Consider the following 15,088-nt stretch of genomic DNA (forward strand, 5'->3'; position numbering starts at 1 on the left):
AAATTATTTGTATTGGTTTTAATTTTAATCTTTCTTCATAAATATTTCAAGACTGGAATCTTCAGAATTCTTTATTTACAGAGAATTATCTTTAAAATAATTGCAGCGTGGAAGGTGTTTGTAAGCCATTTAATAAATACACAAAAGCCGTTCGATTCACTTCAACATTTAAGTTTAATTTGTCAAAATATTTTCATCGCTTTAAGACCGCAACCTGTTCATTGACAAAAATCCCACGGATTTTTGTCAGTGAACAGGTCGTGGTCTTAAAGTACATCTCCGTAATATCTTTAAAATTTTAAACATCAATTATTAGGCGTAATTCTGCTTCTCCCCATAAACGCATTCTACATTTAATAGTCTATTGTTAGAATTGAAGCAAAAAATTTGGACTGTACAATTTTTATGCTGTGATTTTAAAAAAGAAAATTCAAAATTTAAAAACAAAGTTTTAAAAAATTTTTCTAAATTTAAAAAGAAATTTTTTTTGTAGCTATATGAAGAAGACAAATTTACTAAAATTTTCTGAAAATTCCTCAAAATAAAAGAAGATATGGCATGCTTAAAGCAGAATTTTGTTAATTATTATTATTTATGATTATTTACAGATAATTATATTATCATTTATATTTATTTACAGATAATTAAAACAGTTAAAGCTAAGATTGGTATGCGGTCTGATGCTGAATGTTTTGCTCTTTATGAATATATTGGCACAACAGGTAAGCAGTCTTGTGTGTCTCTCTACACTAATAGATTTTTATCTTTTATATATTACTTGTTTCAGTTGTGAGACTGCGGCCATGCTGGGGCACTACCTTGAAGAATTTTTAGTTGAATGAATCGACCTCAGTACTTTTTCTTTTTCTTAAGCCTGACACTTATTCTGTCTGTCTCTTTTGCCAAACTGCTAAGTTACAGGAATGCAAACACACCAACACCGGTTATCAAGTGGTGGTGGGGGACAAACACAGGCACAAAGTCACACACACACACACACACACATGATGGGCTTCTTTCAGTTACTGTCTATGAAATGCACCCACAAGGCTTTGGTGGGCTCAAGGATATAGTAGAAGACACTTGCCTAAGGTGCCATGCAGTGGGACTGAACCCGGAACCATGCGGTTGAGAAGCAACCTTCTTACCACACAGCCATGCCTGCACCTATTCATTGATAATTTGTATACTCTTTAGAGTAAATTTCTTACAATCATCATCACCATCATCATCATCATCATCAATAACAGCAGCAGTATCATCTTATCTCTTTTTATATTAGCTTCTTTTAGATTACTATTTTGTTTTATTTCTAGTCTCATGAAATGTTGAAGAAATATTTCATAAACATCCCCAGACTTTTTGTTTTTGGATTCTTGTAGGAAAAATTGAGCTAACTGGTTCTTATAGCCTTTTTCACTTTATATAGATCATGTGACATGGAAGCTGTGTGACAGGGAATCTTTGTGACAGACCCTGTGACATGAACACTGTATGATAGGCCATGTGACAGGGAAGCTTTCTGACAGACCCGGTGACAACAAAGTTGCAATAGATCGTGTTACAAGGAAGTTGTGTGATAGATCTTGTGACAGGGAAGCTTTGTGGAGGACTGTGTTACATGGAAGATTTGTGACACCAAGTGACAGACCGTGTGACATGAAAACTTTGTGACACTATGTCATAGGGAAGATGTGTGACAGATCCTTTGACATGGAATCTTTGTAACAGACAGTAACTTGGAAGCTGTGTGGTAGATCCTGTGACAGGAAAGCTGTTTGACAGACCATGTAACAGGGAAGCTGTGTGACAGTCCATGTGACACAGAAACTTTGTGACAGTTCATGTGAAATGGGAGCTCTGTGGCACCATGTGACTTGGAAGATGTGTGACAGACCATATGATATGGAAGCTTTGTGACAGACCTTGTAAGAGAGTAGCTTTGTGACAGACCCTGTGACATGGAAACTTTGTGACAGTTCATGTGACAGGAAGGCTTTGTGATAGACCTTATTAACGCATGGAAGTATTCAAACAAAAGATGATAAACATTGGCCTTTTCAAGCCTAGCCAGTCTCATGGGCCCGGTTTTTGTGGCGTATGTGTTCTCCCCAGCTGGACGGGACACCAGTCCATTGTAGTGTTACTCAAGAAACAGGAAGAGAGAGTGAGAGAAAGTTGTGGCAAAAGAGTACAACGGGTCGTCACCACCCCCTGCCAGAGCCTCATGGAGCTTTTAGGTGTTTTCGCTCAATAAACATACACAACGCCCGGTCTAGGAATCAAAACTGCAATCCTCTGACTGCGAGTCCACTGCCCTATCCACTGGGCCATTGCACCTCCTATAAATGTGCCCTTTTAAAGCCTAGCCAGGCTCATGGACCTGGTTTCCCAGTTTCAATGTCATGTTTTCCCCAGCTGGACGGAACACCAGTCCATCACAGCATTACTCATTTTTGTCAGCTGAGTGGACTGGAGCAACGTGAAATGAAGTGTTTTGCTCAAGAACACAATGCGTCACCTGGTCCAGGAATCGAAACCACAATCTTATGATCATGATGCTGACACCCTAACCACTAAGCCATGTGCCTCCACATTCAATCAAAATAGTATAACAAAATACATAAAACAAGACCAGTATTGATATTTTAGAATGTTAAATTTAATAAAACTACGGCCACAACTGGCTGAGTGCTTGCTTGTTAACTATTCTACTTGCCAAATAATTAATATAGTGTAAAGTAGAATCAAATAAAATTAAACTATAATAGTTTATATCCTGTTACCATTTCTACTGTGACATCGTCTGAGACACTTTATCTCATCAATCCTATCCACTTACCTATAAATATATATCCACAGATTTAAACAGCCAATAGAGTGTATAATTAATAAGTATTCTGTTATATCATGGTGTTGAATTTAAATAATTTCATGGGCAAAACCTAATGAGATGTCTATTAACTGTTATGTAACATTTGTTATCTTTCCAGAACGAAATATGTCTTCAGAGGAGCGACTTTCAGACACTGTCAGTAAATGGGAACGACTTATCAAAACTAGTGCTAGCAGAGATCCCAAATTAGTGTTCAAGGTTGGTAATTTTTGAAAAGCATTTTCTTAACGCATTATCTTAAATGCAAGTAAATCTCTATTTTGCTTGCAGTTGTAGCAATAAAGTGTGTGTAGTGTTATGTGTGTATTCAGAAATATCTTAAGATATTCAGATTCATATCACTTAAAGGTCATATCATAGAAGTTATTTGTCTATTTTTAATTCATCCTTGACCTACATTTACCACAACTGTTTTGCTTTAGAATACATTGAAATTTTAGATGAGTATTGTTAAAAATTCTTTAAAAAAATTATATATGTGCTAGCACATTGCTCACTGTTTTATGAATGGCATAAAAAATATTGTTTCATGAAAATAAGGATTTATATCCAGAAAAAGAAAGAAAAGAAAAAATTCACATATTGTAAAACAACATTTTTATTATTTGTATACAACTATATAATGTTATTGTTTAGGGCCCAGATGCTGTTCTGAAAATGTTCCCTATCCTTCTTCTCACCAACATATAACTAATTTATTTTAATTCTGGGCTTCCTAGTTCTAAGTGCAGCACCCCTGGTACCTACCTTAAGACAACTATGGTTATGACACACCACATGTTTCAGACATCTGAATTTAGTGAAGGCCATTTCTCACCAGATCTAACTACAGCAATTTCTTCCACATAGATAGACAGACAGACAGACAGACAGACAGACAGACAGACAGACAGATAGATAGATAGATAAAGAGAGAGAGAGACAGACAGACATATATGTATTGATTTGTACTTTATTGAACCTGAAGAAATAAAAGACAAATTGCACTTAGCTTGATTTGAACTCAGAGTGCAGAGGGCTAGAGTGAATACCATAAGGTATTGTATCCAATGCACTAATGATGTAATATATATATATAATTTCAAAATAACGTGATTAAAATCAAAATAAGCAACAAGGATATCCAGAGGTAATGCAGTACAATCGTTTCATGCAGCTCCATTTAATTGAACAATGCAATCATTTCATTACATCAATTTAAAATGTAGAGCAATCTTCAGCTGCACAAAGACATAGAATTTAATTAGATTAGAACAAAAGGACACATTAGTATAATTTTACCTAAAATCTCCAAGAAGTTAAGGAGATAGACAAAGAACATGTTATACCAACAACATCATAGCAAAAAATATATATAAAAAAATAGATAAAAAATATATAGAAATAAAATGCTTGTACGTGAACACAATATAAAAAGCAGGTTCTATCTGTGATCTTGTGGGGACCAGCAACATAACAAATATTTAGCCATATATGGACATGATCTAAAAAGTTCAGTTCTTGAATTTAGACATATAGCAGGATCTAAGCTGCTTCTCCAGATGAGCCATCTTTCCATATTGCAAAGACCACACTTTCCACTGCCTTTGGTGTAAGACTTACACTTGGCTAGGATCTTCCAATGGATGTTGTAATTGACATCTTTTTCTTTTAAGGACCATATATAACTGGATAATTTGGTTGTTTTTCTTTTATCCCAGTGTCTGAAGCTCAAAGTGTGATTGTTGAACCTGGCTTTAAAATTCCCCTCTATGACACCCACATATTTCTTTGATGAAACTATGTCCTTAGTGCTTCTAGAATGTATGATGGCTTCATAAATGATGGTCTCGGACATGCAAGCTCCATTTAGAGGGCACAAATTTTTATTCGTGCATGAACAGCTGGTTTCATTTTGTTGTTTTTGTGTGTTGTGTGTGATTATATTTTAAAAATATTTAGCGGTCATTCTAATAGCTCTTTTGCTTGTCTTAATAACGGTCATTTACATAGTAATTTCCCTTTGTTAAACAATCATTTTCATAGCATTTTTGTTTGTCTTAATAACTGCTGAGATGCCAGAGCAGATTTCTGTCCTGACATCTGAAACTCGGAGTTTTATTATAGCAACCGAATAATTGTCACATATCATATATGTATATATATATATATATATATATATATATATGATTACATGCACACTTAAAAGTGGAGGAAGAGTAAACAAGTTGCCAGACAGATGACAAAGAGTGATAACTATATTGACTGATAAAATGCAATGAAAGCAGACAGAACACTGAGGTTTATATAGTGTGTGCATGCACATATGTATATGTGTATGTATGTGTGAGATATACTAACTGATTCAGTTATTATCATCATTATTATTATTATAGATTTCTGCTGATGAATTTTGTTGTTCTTTCTTTCAGAAAAGATTGTTTATTGATCCCTATACAAATATCAATGATGCTGTGGAATGTGATCTAGTTTTCCACCAACTTGTAGAAGATGTATTTGAACAAAGAATTCCTATTTCTTCACAAGATGCAGTAAGTACTGTCTTGTACTCAACACTATTTATGGATCTTTCTTTTTTAATACCATTTTCGAAATATCCCTGCATTATGCATAAAGAAAGTTAACTACTTGCATTTTAGAAATATTAAAGAATACCAGTACTTGGCAAATTCGTAATTCTGGTTGAGACGAGGCACAAGTGATCCCAACAGAATTTGAATTCAAAGCATAAAAGACGCAAACCAAATACCTCAGGGTTTTGTTGAAGACTCTTGCAAATCTTCCTATTGACTTCCTGCTGCCAGTCTACCTTTTATTGCCAACCCATCAAATGCCAAGAATGAAACCAAGTTGTGTATCGGTAATGCTGTTTAGTCACAGTTATTACAGTTAAATAGATGGTACCGAGTTTGTAGATACAGTTGAACTGAACAGTCCCCAATTTCCACTGCACTTTGACTTGAATTTTCATCATTATGTAGCCCAATAAAAGAAGTCAATAAATGTAAACGTCACCCCTTTTCAAGCCTAGCCAGGCTCATGGGCCTGGTTTCCTGGTTTCTGTGGCATATGTGTTCCCCCCAGCTGGATGGGATGCCAGTCCATCGCAGCATTACCCAAGAAACAGGAAGAGAGAGTGAGAGAAAGTTGTGGCGAAAGAGTACAACAGGGGTTGCAACCACCCCCTGCCAGAGCCTTGTGGAGCTTTTAGGTGTTTTCTCTCAATAAACACACGCAATGCCCGGTCTGGGAATCGAAACCATGATCCTCCTAACGCAAGTCTGCTGCCCTAACCACTGGGCTATTGCGCCTCCACAATAAAAGAATATCAGTAACATACTGGAAAAAGCCTACTTTTGCGAAATTTAGCTTTGAACCTTTATTAAAGAAAAAAAACAAAAAAAAACTAGAATTTGCTTGACATGACTACTTTCAAAGATAATACCTTCACCATTTCTTTTTACTCCATAGGTCCGACTTTGTGCTTTAAAACTGCAATCTGAGAATGAAGACATCAAGAGAGGGGAGACTGATTATAGGTAAATATTTTAGTTTTAGTGTTTTTATAAATTTAATACTTATCCTTTCTCTCATTTCCTAAAGTATTCATTCACATAACATTGTCGTTTAATCCCAATCAACTTATCATCAAAAGAATTTGTATCATAACTGTCCTTTCTTTTATTCATTCATCATTTATCTTAAACTAAAATGGTAGATAAGACTTGGGATGATACACCTGCTATTTCTTGAAAATCAAGCAGATGCACAGAGGTTGCCTCATTTACTCACAATGACTGTCTCATTGTTTAATATAGAGACTGTGACAATGCTTTGCATACAAGCCATCTATCTCATTGGCTCATATCTTTTTGGTTTATGCAGAAGCTATTTCATTGGTATATATAGAGACTGCCTTACTGCATATGCCATATTGTTTTGAATTATTTTGGATATTGGTAGATGCCTGAGCATCATCACTGCAATTATTATTATCAACACACACACACACACACACACATTCACACACACAGTATACTGTTCTGTGAAGATAAGATCAACAATGTGAGCACAGCCTGAAGATTGCATGAAGGCACCAGACATGTTATAAAATGTTGTCTGAGTAGTTTTCATTGCATGAAACTACTAGTGGCTCATAAAAGTATATACTGTGTTTTTTATTTTTTATGTTTTGCATTGATTTTATTGCTATGACTAACCACTTAACTGCCAAATAACAATGTTTCTTTTCAGACAGGCAACTGTGCTTCTTTAAGTAGCACCATACAATGGCTATAGTAGTCAGAACTTACAGCCATAAAGTCAGTTGTCCAGCACCAAAATGTCATAAACATTGTATTTATTACATACTTCTTACATTATTTAAATTCTTTACTATTCAGATTATTCTGTCAAATGTAAACCATGTATTATCTCACATCTTCAAGATTTCAATGATGTGAATATTTATTTTGGGGATGACATTGTAGGGTAGGTGTGAGAGGCCAGTTTGAATATAAAACTGGTAGAATATTTGGGTTGTATATTGCCAGTTTAAATGCTAAAGGCTTAACTAAGCTTAAATTGTGTTCATGTTTATCAGATCATTCAATCATAATTCTACTTAGTCTAAATGTCTTGTTAGTTGAGCAAAGAAAGTTTTCGGATTTTTACTACCAACTGTAGAACTAAATCAGTCAAAATATTCTCTTTTTTTCTCTAGTTCTGTAATGCGGATTCTACCTCGTGATATGCGGCCTCAGGTAAAAGTAGAAGAAATCCAAGCAGCTTATAAAATGCTAAATGATGTCTCACCTCAACAAGCTATCATGTCCTTTATACAATTGTTGAAGGTTTGGCCCCTTTTTGGCTCAACTGTTTTTGAAGTGTCTGTAAGTATTTCTGATTGTTATAATGACATATCACACTGACATTTTGCTACAGACATAACATCAATGATATTCCACTGATACCACTAACATAATACAAACATCAACACTATCACTGATATGATAGCATTGATGACATACTTATATTGCCTTATCACTCCTGACACTCTTCATAACTAACCTGTTGTTTACCTTTTACTGCTATCTTTGTATTGCTAATATTCAATGTCAACACCACATATCAAACCTGCACAGGTTCTAAGAATAGAAAATAAGGAAACCGTTCTTTCATGTGGTTATACCACACATTTCTCCATCAACACCTCAAAGACAGTCACTGTAAATTTCAAGACAATGGTATTGTACTCTTCCTCTAAATATCAATGGCATACAACTAAAATCCTTGAGGTCACTACAAACATAAGGCCTCACTATCATGAATGCACTCTCTTGGTCGGTACACATCCTTAATGCAACAAAGACATTAAGGTAGTGAACTAGCTGAATCATTAGCATACCAGGCAAAATGCTTAGTGGCCTTTCATCTGTTTTAATGTTCTGAGTTCAAGTTCTTCTGAGGTTGACTTTACCTTACATCCTTTCAGGGTCGATGAAATAAATACCAGTTAAGTACTGGGGTCATTGTAATCGACTCCCCCCCCCCGCCTGAACTTACTGGCCTTGTGCCAAAACTTGAAACAAATATATCAAAGACTAACCTTCCTCTTCAGTACCAGAAGTTACTTCAGTTCTCAATAATCACTAACACTGTACTAAATTCAAGTGAAACCTATAACAGAATTCTGCTGCTACAAACAAAAAGGGATCTCTCAATTAATTGGTATAATGTCACATACCAGCACATTCCATATTCTGGCCCACAGATATACTGTTTCCTTTCCCTCTGTATCATTTCTACTTAGATATTCCTGACTCACTACTAGTTTTACTTTCTTGTCATCCATACTGTGCCCATCTCGTGCCTTACATTGTCAAGTCTTTCATCCCCAGACTGTTGATTCTCTGGAATATCTTCTCAGTTCATGATTTTCCTGTAACCAACAACTTAGAAGCAATCAACAGGAACATCAAACCACATGATCTCACCAGTCCTTGACCATGGCTGTACTCCCATCTTCCCGATCAAATCAATAGATAAAATATCCTATATTAAACAAAATAATTTGCTAAGTATTGTACCTTACATAATATTACAATACAGTGGCATTACCTTCTTGTTGATATGTGGGTTTATTTCACTGGAATTCTTATATGTTTACAAGGCCTAGACAAGCATCTCCAACTAGCAGGCTATGCTACTCCAGACTGATGACGAGCAAGACTCAGAAACTAGTCTCTGGGTGCAGGCTTAGCTGGATGGGGGTGCTTGTCTCCCCCTTGTAAACATAAGGACACAGGAAATGTGTCAAGGCCAATAGGCAGCGTTGATGCTTCCTAGGGCTAAATAGCAGTGGTGTGATTCCCTTCATGAGACTGTCACATTAAGTTGACAGTATACATCGTACCACTACTGCTTATATATCTCTGAGATATTTAGAAATGTAATATTTCTATTTTTGAAATCATTTTACATTTTATATTTTGGCCTCTACTGACATTCATATACCACTGCTTTATTTATTTATTGTAACATCACTGCTGTGTATATCTTGTACAAAGCAGAGATTTAAGAATAACAAAAAAAAAGGGTTTTTGTGCAAGTAGTGTTCATTGAGTAACAAGGGATTAGAGGAATCATGAACAAAGAAGTCACAATGAATGAGACAGTTGTCCTTAATTTAAAAACAAATGATAGTCAAGCAGTTGTTTAGGTTGGAAAAATTGGAGTCAGAAATTTAGAGGGCTGTGCAACTGGAGGTCTTTGTGGTTGATGTTCATCTAACTGAAAGACGTAGATGATGAAAAGAACGGATTCTTCCTCAATACTTTTGTCCTATTTTATCCTTAAAAGTGTTAGTCTCTATTTCTCATGATGTACCAATAGCTCTTTTTTTCATATTCTCTAAAAAGTTCATACCAATGCAGATTATCACTGACCATTCTAATATCACTCTACTGGTCCCTATATCATGCATCATCATCATTGTCCTCATCGTCGTCATCGTCGCTGCCACCACTACTGTTGTTGTCATGATGATGATGATGATGTATTACACAAATGTTTCAATCTGCTGTGATTGCAGAATTTAAATCAGTGTAATTGACATTAAATATCTGTGACAGAACAACAAAGTTGTTGCTAAAGCAAGCAAACTGAAGTTTACTTTGTCAACATAATCACATTTTGTTTCACATGTCAAAGAGTATATGACACTCATACTCTCTATGTGGCACACTGCTTTATATGGCACACCACTCAATACAACACATCACAACCAGCCATTATTTTCATTTATATTCTTCATTTCTTCTAACTGGAATATTTTTCTTTTCTTCTAGCAATCTTATACATCAAGTTTACCAAAGACATTGCTTTTAGCAGTGCATCAGCATGGCATTCACTTTCTAGAGCTGAAGTCCTTTGTAAGTATAATGAAACTTGACAAGCTTTATTAACAAATCAGACTGGTTATTCCTTTTCTCCCCCAGACACTCTTATATCACATTTTAACCCTTTTGTTACCAACCTGGCTGAAACCAGCTCTGGCTTTGTAGTACAAATGTCTTGTTTTTAAAAGTTCCGATTTAAAATCTTCCACCAAACCTTAGTCACAATTTATGTTCCTAACACTAGCTTAATTATAACTAAGTTATTTTACTAAATACTTTGTTATACTTAAAATATTTGAAAGAAACACAGAGCATCTCAAAATAAATACAGTAACGAAAGGGTTAATCTAAAATCCAAACATTTAGTGCAGTGTGAAGCAAGCAAAATTCATAACTTTACAGATTTTCCATGTTCTAAATCTATAGGCCATTCTATTGATACTTTATTCTGCCTTTCAAACTTTCTGTGGTGAATATACAAACAATTGTATATTTAGGGCTGATTATATCAACTTTAGCTCCTCTTCTACAAAAATTAGCCTTTTGCTCAGTCAGAAGTAAGCAGGATTAACTCATTCTGTCATCTCTATGGTTATTCTTGACTCTACCATGTCAATAAAGGAAACTGCTATGCATCTGCTCAACATACTAGGAATAGCAGCCAAATCGCCCTCATATTATACCCTATCATGTAAAACATGAAAAACGTATGGAAGGGTATGTGAAATAAATGGATACAGGATTCCTAAAACCTAGGTAGTGTGGTCACAGCTGGAATGCCTTTGATCATGTGCCTGTTCAGTCTAGGTCATCCAGAGATTACATTGTTGAGTTTCAACTGACCAAATCCATGTCAGTGTAGAAATATTGACTGAAGTGTTGATTATATCACATCACTGTTATTTATGTTGTGACATCGTCATAATTGAGGTTTTTTAGAGAGACAATGGAATTCTGAGTTCAATTTTCTCTCGTGTGTTTGAGGAAGGAAATAAAGAGTTGTTTCAATACTCAGCTTCTGAATAAAGACTCTAATTCCTTTATTCAGTTGGATTCAGATGTATGAAATGTAACAAAACATTCTTATTAAACTCATCTTTTCAGGAATTTATAATGTGAATATCTTATTGAGCTATGAAAGGTTTTACAACAACAAGGAGGCAATGATTGTTGAAAGATGATAATTTCATCTCATAAGTGGAATTTAATCATATATTTTAATACTCTAAAGTTCATTGTATATATATATAAAAGGCAGGATGTGTGTGTGTGTGTATGAATGTACTTTATGCATGTCCACAAATTAGCACGCATGTTGCTCCAATTTTAGGAGGACGTTGGTCACAACCATGGCTGTGCTTTTGTCAACTTATTTTTCCCGAGGCACACACAGATAGCAGTGAAAATAGCTTTTTAGCCATAACTTTCACCAATTTTCACATCAGTGAAATCCATAAGTTTGCTAATATGAGTTAAGTCCCCTGTCTTATGGATTAATTCACCCTACTACAATGCCTCAAAAAAAATTAAATTTGGACTACCTAAGCAATCTCAGCATAGGAAAAGAGAAAGAGCTGAAGAGACTGACTATCAGCAGACCCATTAGTAAAATATTATAACTTTTTGGGCTGAAACCTGGCAATAATTCCACTACAAAACATTCAATAATATCAAAGCAGTAACTTTCATAAATCAGGGTATGATTTTTGAAGACTCTTTCTGAACCCGGTCAACGACAGATATTTCTGCTAGTATATATATATATATATATATATATATATATATATATATATATATATATATATATATATACTGTGTCATTCTCTTTTGTAGCCTTAAACAAGACAAACTAATAAAACATCATATCTTGTGTACACTAAGATCTACTGTAGCAAATCTTCTGCTCATTTGACTTATGCAGTATTTAATATACCTATTGGCTCATCATCTTCCATATTCATTTTTCTATTGTAATTTAAAAGTCCACACCTGAGAGATACTCATATCTGTTGAATCATTTAACAACATAGCTAAAAACTCAGCTACATACCAAATATTTTATTGGTCAGTGTACTCAAGGGTGTGTGAGGTGTGCAGCAGACCATACAGGGTGGAAGGGTGACTGGTGAGGTGGCTGAGTTCCTTTCAAGCATTGGGCTTCAGAGAGGCAAAGTGACTGAGCTCCTGGGCCTCATGGAGGTAAAGTGGATTAGTTCCTTTCAAGTGTTGGGCCTCATGGAGGTGAGGTGACTGAGTTCCTTTTGAGCATTGGACCTCATGAAGGCAAAGTGGCTGAGCTCCTTTTGAGCACTGGGCCTCATGGAGGCAATGACCAAGACCTTTGGCATTATGTTGTGCTTGAGAAGAAAACCCATTAAGCTGAACAAAATTGCAGTCATGGCAGATACTGGTGTCATGCAAATGGCACCCAGTACCGGTGGCCTGTAAAAGCACCCATTACACTCTTGGAGTGGTTAGTGTTAGGAAGGGCATCCAGCCATAGACTAGATCCTGGATCAGACTGGATCCTGGTGCAGCCTTCCAGCATGCCAGCCCAGTCAAACCACCCAACCCATGCCAGCATGGACAACAGACGTTAAATGATGATGATGATGTTTACTATAGTTGAAGATTATATTATATTTAAACAAGGGGTAGACCAATTTGGCTACTACACAAGATGGCCCAAATGTATGCTACAGCACTGACGAATTTTACTTGGCGTCAGCATACCTAGTGGGAAGAATTAGATATGAGACTTTTCTGCCATTTTAGCTGAGCTTTTTGAACAATTTTAGCTTTACCATTTCTCTATTTAGAGAAAATTTTGTTGAAAAAGAAATGGATTTTAAATCAAAATAATTTAACTACTCCATGTTGTCCCAATTTCACAAGATTACAGTCTGGAATGTGTATCTCATTTAAAAAAATTCTCTGTAAGATACTGAACAAATTTAGTTTCTCATATTCACCTCTTGAAACCTAATTCTAATAATTTTCTGGCAATTAGAAGGGAAATGTCATGATTCTAATACCATTCTTTGATAGACTTACCAATAATTGTTCATCAATTAAATCTAACAACAATGTCCTTAATAACTGCCATTATTGTTCAGCTAAATCATAACCAGATCTATGTTAAGGATCATGGAACTAAAGGAAAGCAATTTTTGACATATTTAGCCTTTTCCTGATTTGAAAAAACATCATCATTTAACATCCCTTTTCCATGCTTTCATGGGCTGGACTGTTTGACAAGCACTAACAAACTAAACTGAGGGGCTGTGGCAAGCTCTGTTGTCTCTTTAGCATGGTTTCTACAACTACTGGATTACAAGTTACTAATTAGATCTATGTTAATTCTCTTACTTAGTATAGCTTGCTACAAAATACTAGCAAATACTAATTAAACTTTCTTAGGCTATTTGTAAAGGGTTATTAGAACTATCTATAGCTGTTTGATCTCTATTTAAACACTCATATTGTTAGAGATCTGTATACTTTACTTTTTTACTCGTTTCAGTCATTTGACTGTGGCCATGCTAGAGCACTGCCTTTTAGTTGAGCAAATCGACCCCACGACTTATTCTTTGGAAGCCTATTACTTATTCTATCGGTCTCTTTTGCTGAACCGCTAAGTTACGGGGACATAAGCACAGACATCTGTTGTCAAGCGAGTTGGGGGGTACAAACACAGACACACAAACATATGCACGCACATACATATATATATATATACACATATATATGACGGGATTCTTTCAGTTTCCGTCTACCAAATCCACTCACGAGGCTTTGGTTGGCCCAAGGCTATAGTAAAAGACACTTGCTCAAGGGGCCATGCAGTGGGACTGAACCCGGAACCATGTGGTTGGTTAGCAAGCTACTTGCCACACAGCCACTGCTGCACCTCTACATAGTTTTGAGGATCAAAACATCCATAAATCTAAATTTTACATATCAGTCATATAATTCACAAATTAAACTAGTTGATACAGGGTTGATACATGACTTTGTTATACTTTAGTCAGAGCTATCTATATATACTTATATATATTTGCTGGGATTTGCTTAACTTATGGACACAGTCTAGAAATTCCTCCTCATAAAACTTATATCAATTTTTCATTGCAGAAAGTCATCTCTTCATTTTCATACTCAGAAGTTGCTCATTCCAGTCCTTCTTTGACCAGTATAATGATTGTTATTGGTCATGTTGCCAAAGGATCCAAATATATGTTTAATACCAATCAGGTAAAACTGAACTTTGATCTCCTTGTTATTCTTTTTTAAAATTCTTTTATTGGTTTTTCTGTCATTGGACATTGTACAAGCTAATTTGTAGTAAATATTCTTTATTTACTTTATGTTGTATATTTGAGGCTTCATTCTACCTGCTTTCTTAATTCACAGACACCTGTTGAGTTGGTGTGCACTCATCAGTGATTAAATATCGCATTTAGGTCAACTATAATTTAAGACGGCGAGCTGGCAGAAACGTTAGGATGCCTGGCAAAATGCCTAGTGGTATTTTGTCTGTCTTTACGTTCTGAGTTCAAATTCCGCTGAGGTCGACTTTGCCTTTCATCCTTTCAGGATGATCTAATCTGGGATCGATCTAATCGACTGACCCCCGCCCCAAAAATTTCAGGCCTTGTGCCTAGAGTAGAAAAGGTCAACTATAATTTTACTGCCTTGCTTCATGTGCAGCTCTCTGCTATAACTTCTGTTGTTCAATGGAAAAATCAATTGGCATTACACAATGTATACACACACATGCATACATACACAT

The 15,088-nt window shown here is 35.6% G+C and overlaps 1 protein-coding gene across 4 annotated transcripts in view; it reads left to right on the forward strand.

Moving 5' to 3' along the window:
• LOC115217708 (unconventional myosin-X) overlaps positions 1 to 15,088 on the forward strand; it is a 560,656-nt gene that overhangs the window by 543,856 nt on the left and 1,712 nt on the right. For all 4 annotated transcript variants that reach the window (XM_036507677.1, XM_036507678.1, XM_029787467.2 and 1 more), the window contains 7 exons: positions 641 to 722; positions 2,994 to 3,094; positions 5,308 to 5,427; positions 6,368 to 6,435; positions 7,620 to 7,788; positions 10,246 to 10,329; positions 14,431 to 14,550. In XM_036507677.1, the coding sequence (XP_036363570.1) occupies positions 641 to 722; positions 2,994 to 3,094; positions 5,308 to 5,427; positions 6,368 to 6,435; positions 7,620 to 7,788; positions 10,246 to 10,329; positions 14,431 to 14,550 (744 nt within the window). The remainder of the gene's footprint in view (positions 1 to 640; positions 723 to 2,993; positions 3,095 to 5,307; positions 5,428 to 6,367; positions 6,436 to 7,619; positions 7,789 to 10,245; positions 10,330 to 14,430; positions 14,551 to 15,088) is intronic.

The sequence above is a fragment of the Octopus sinensis genome, linkage group LG11 (genome assembly GCF_006345805.1).
Source record: "Octopus sinensis linkage group LG11, ASM634580v1, whole genome shotgun sequence".
Taxonomy (NCBI): domain Eukaryota; kingdom Metazoa; phylum Mollusca; class Cephalopoda; order Octopoda; family Octopodidae; genus Octopus; species Octopus sinensis.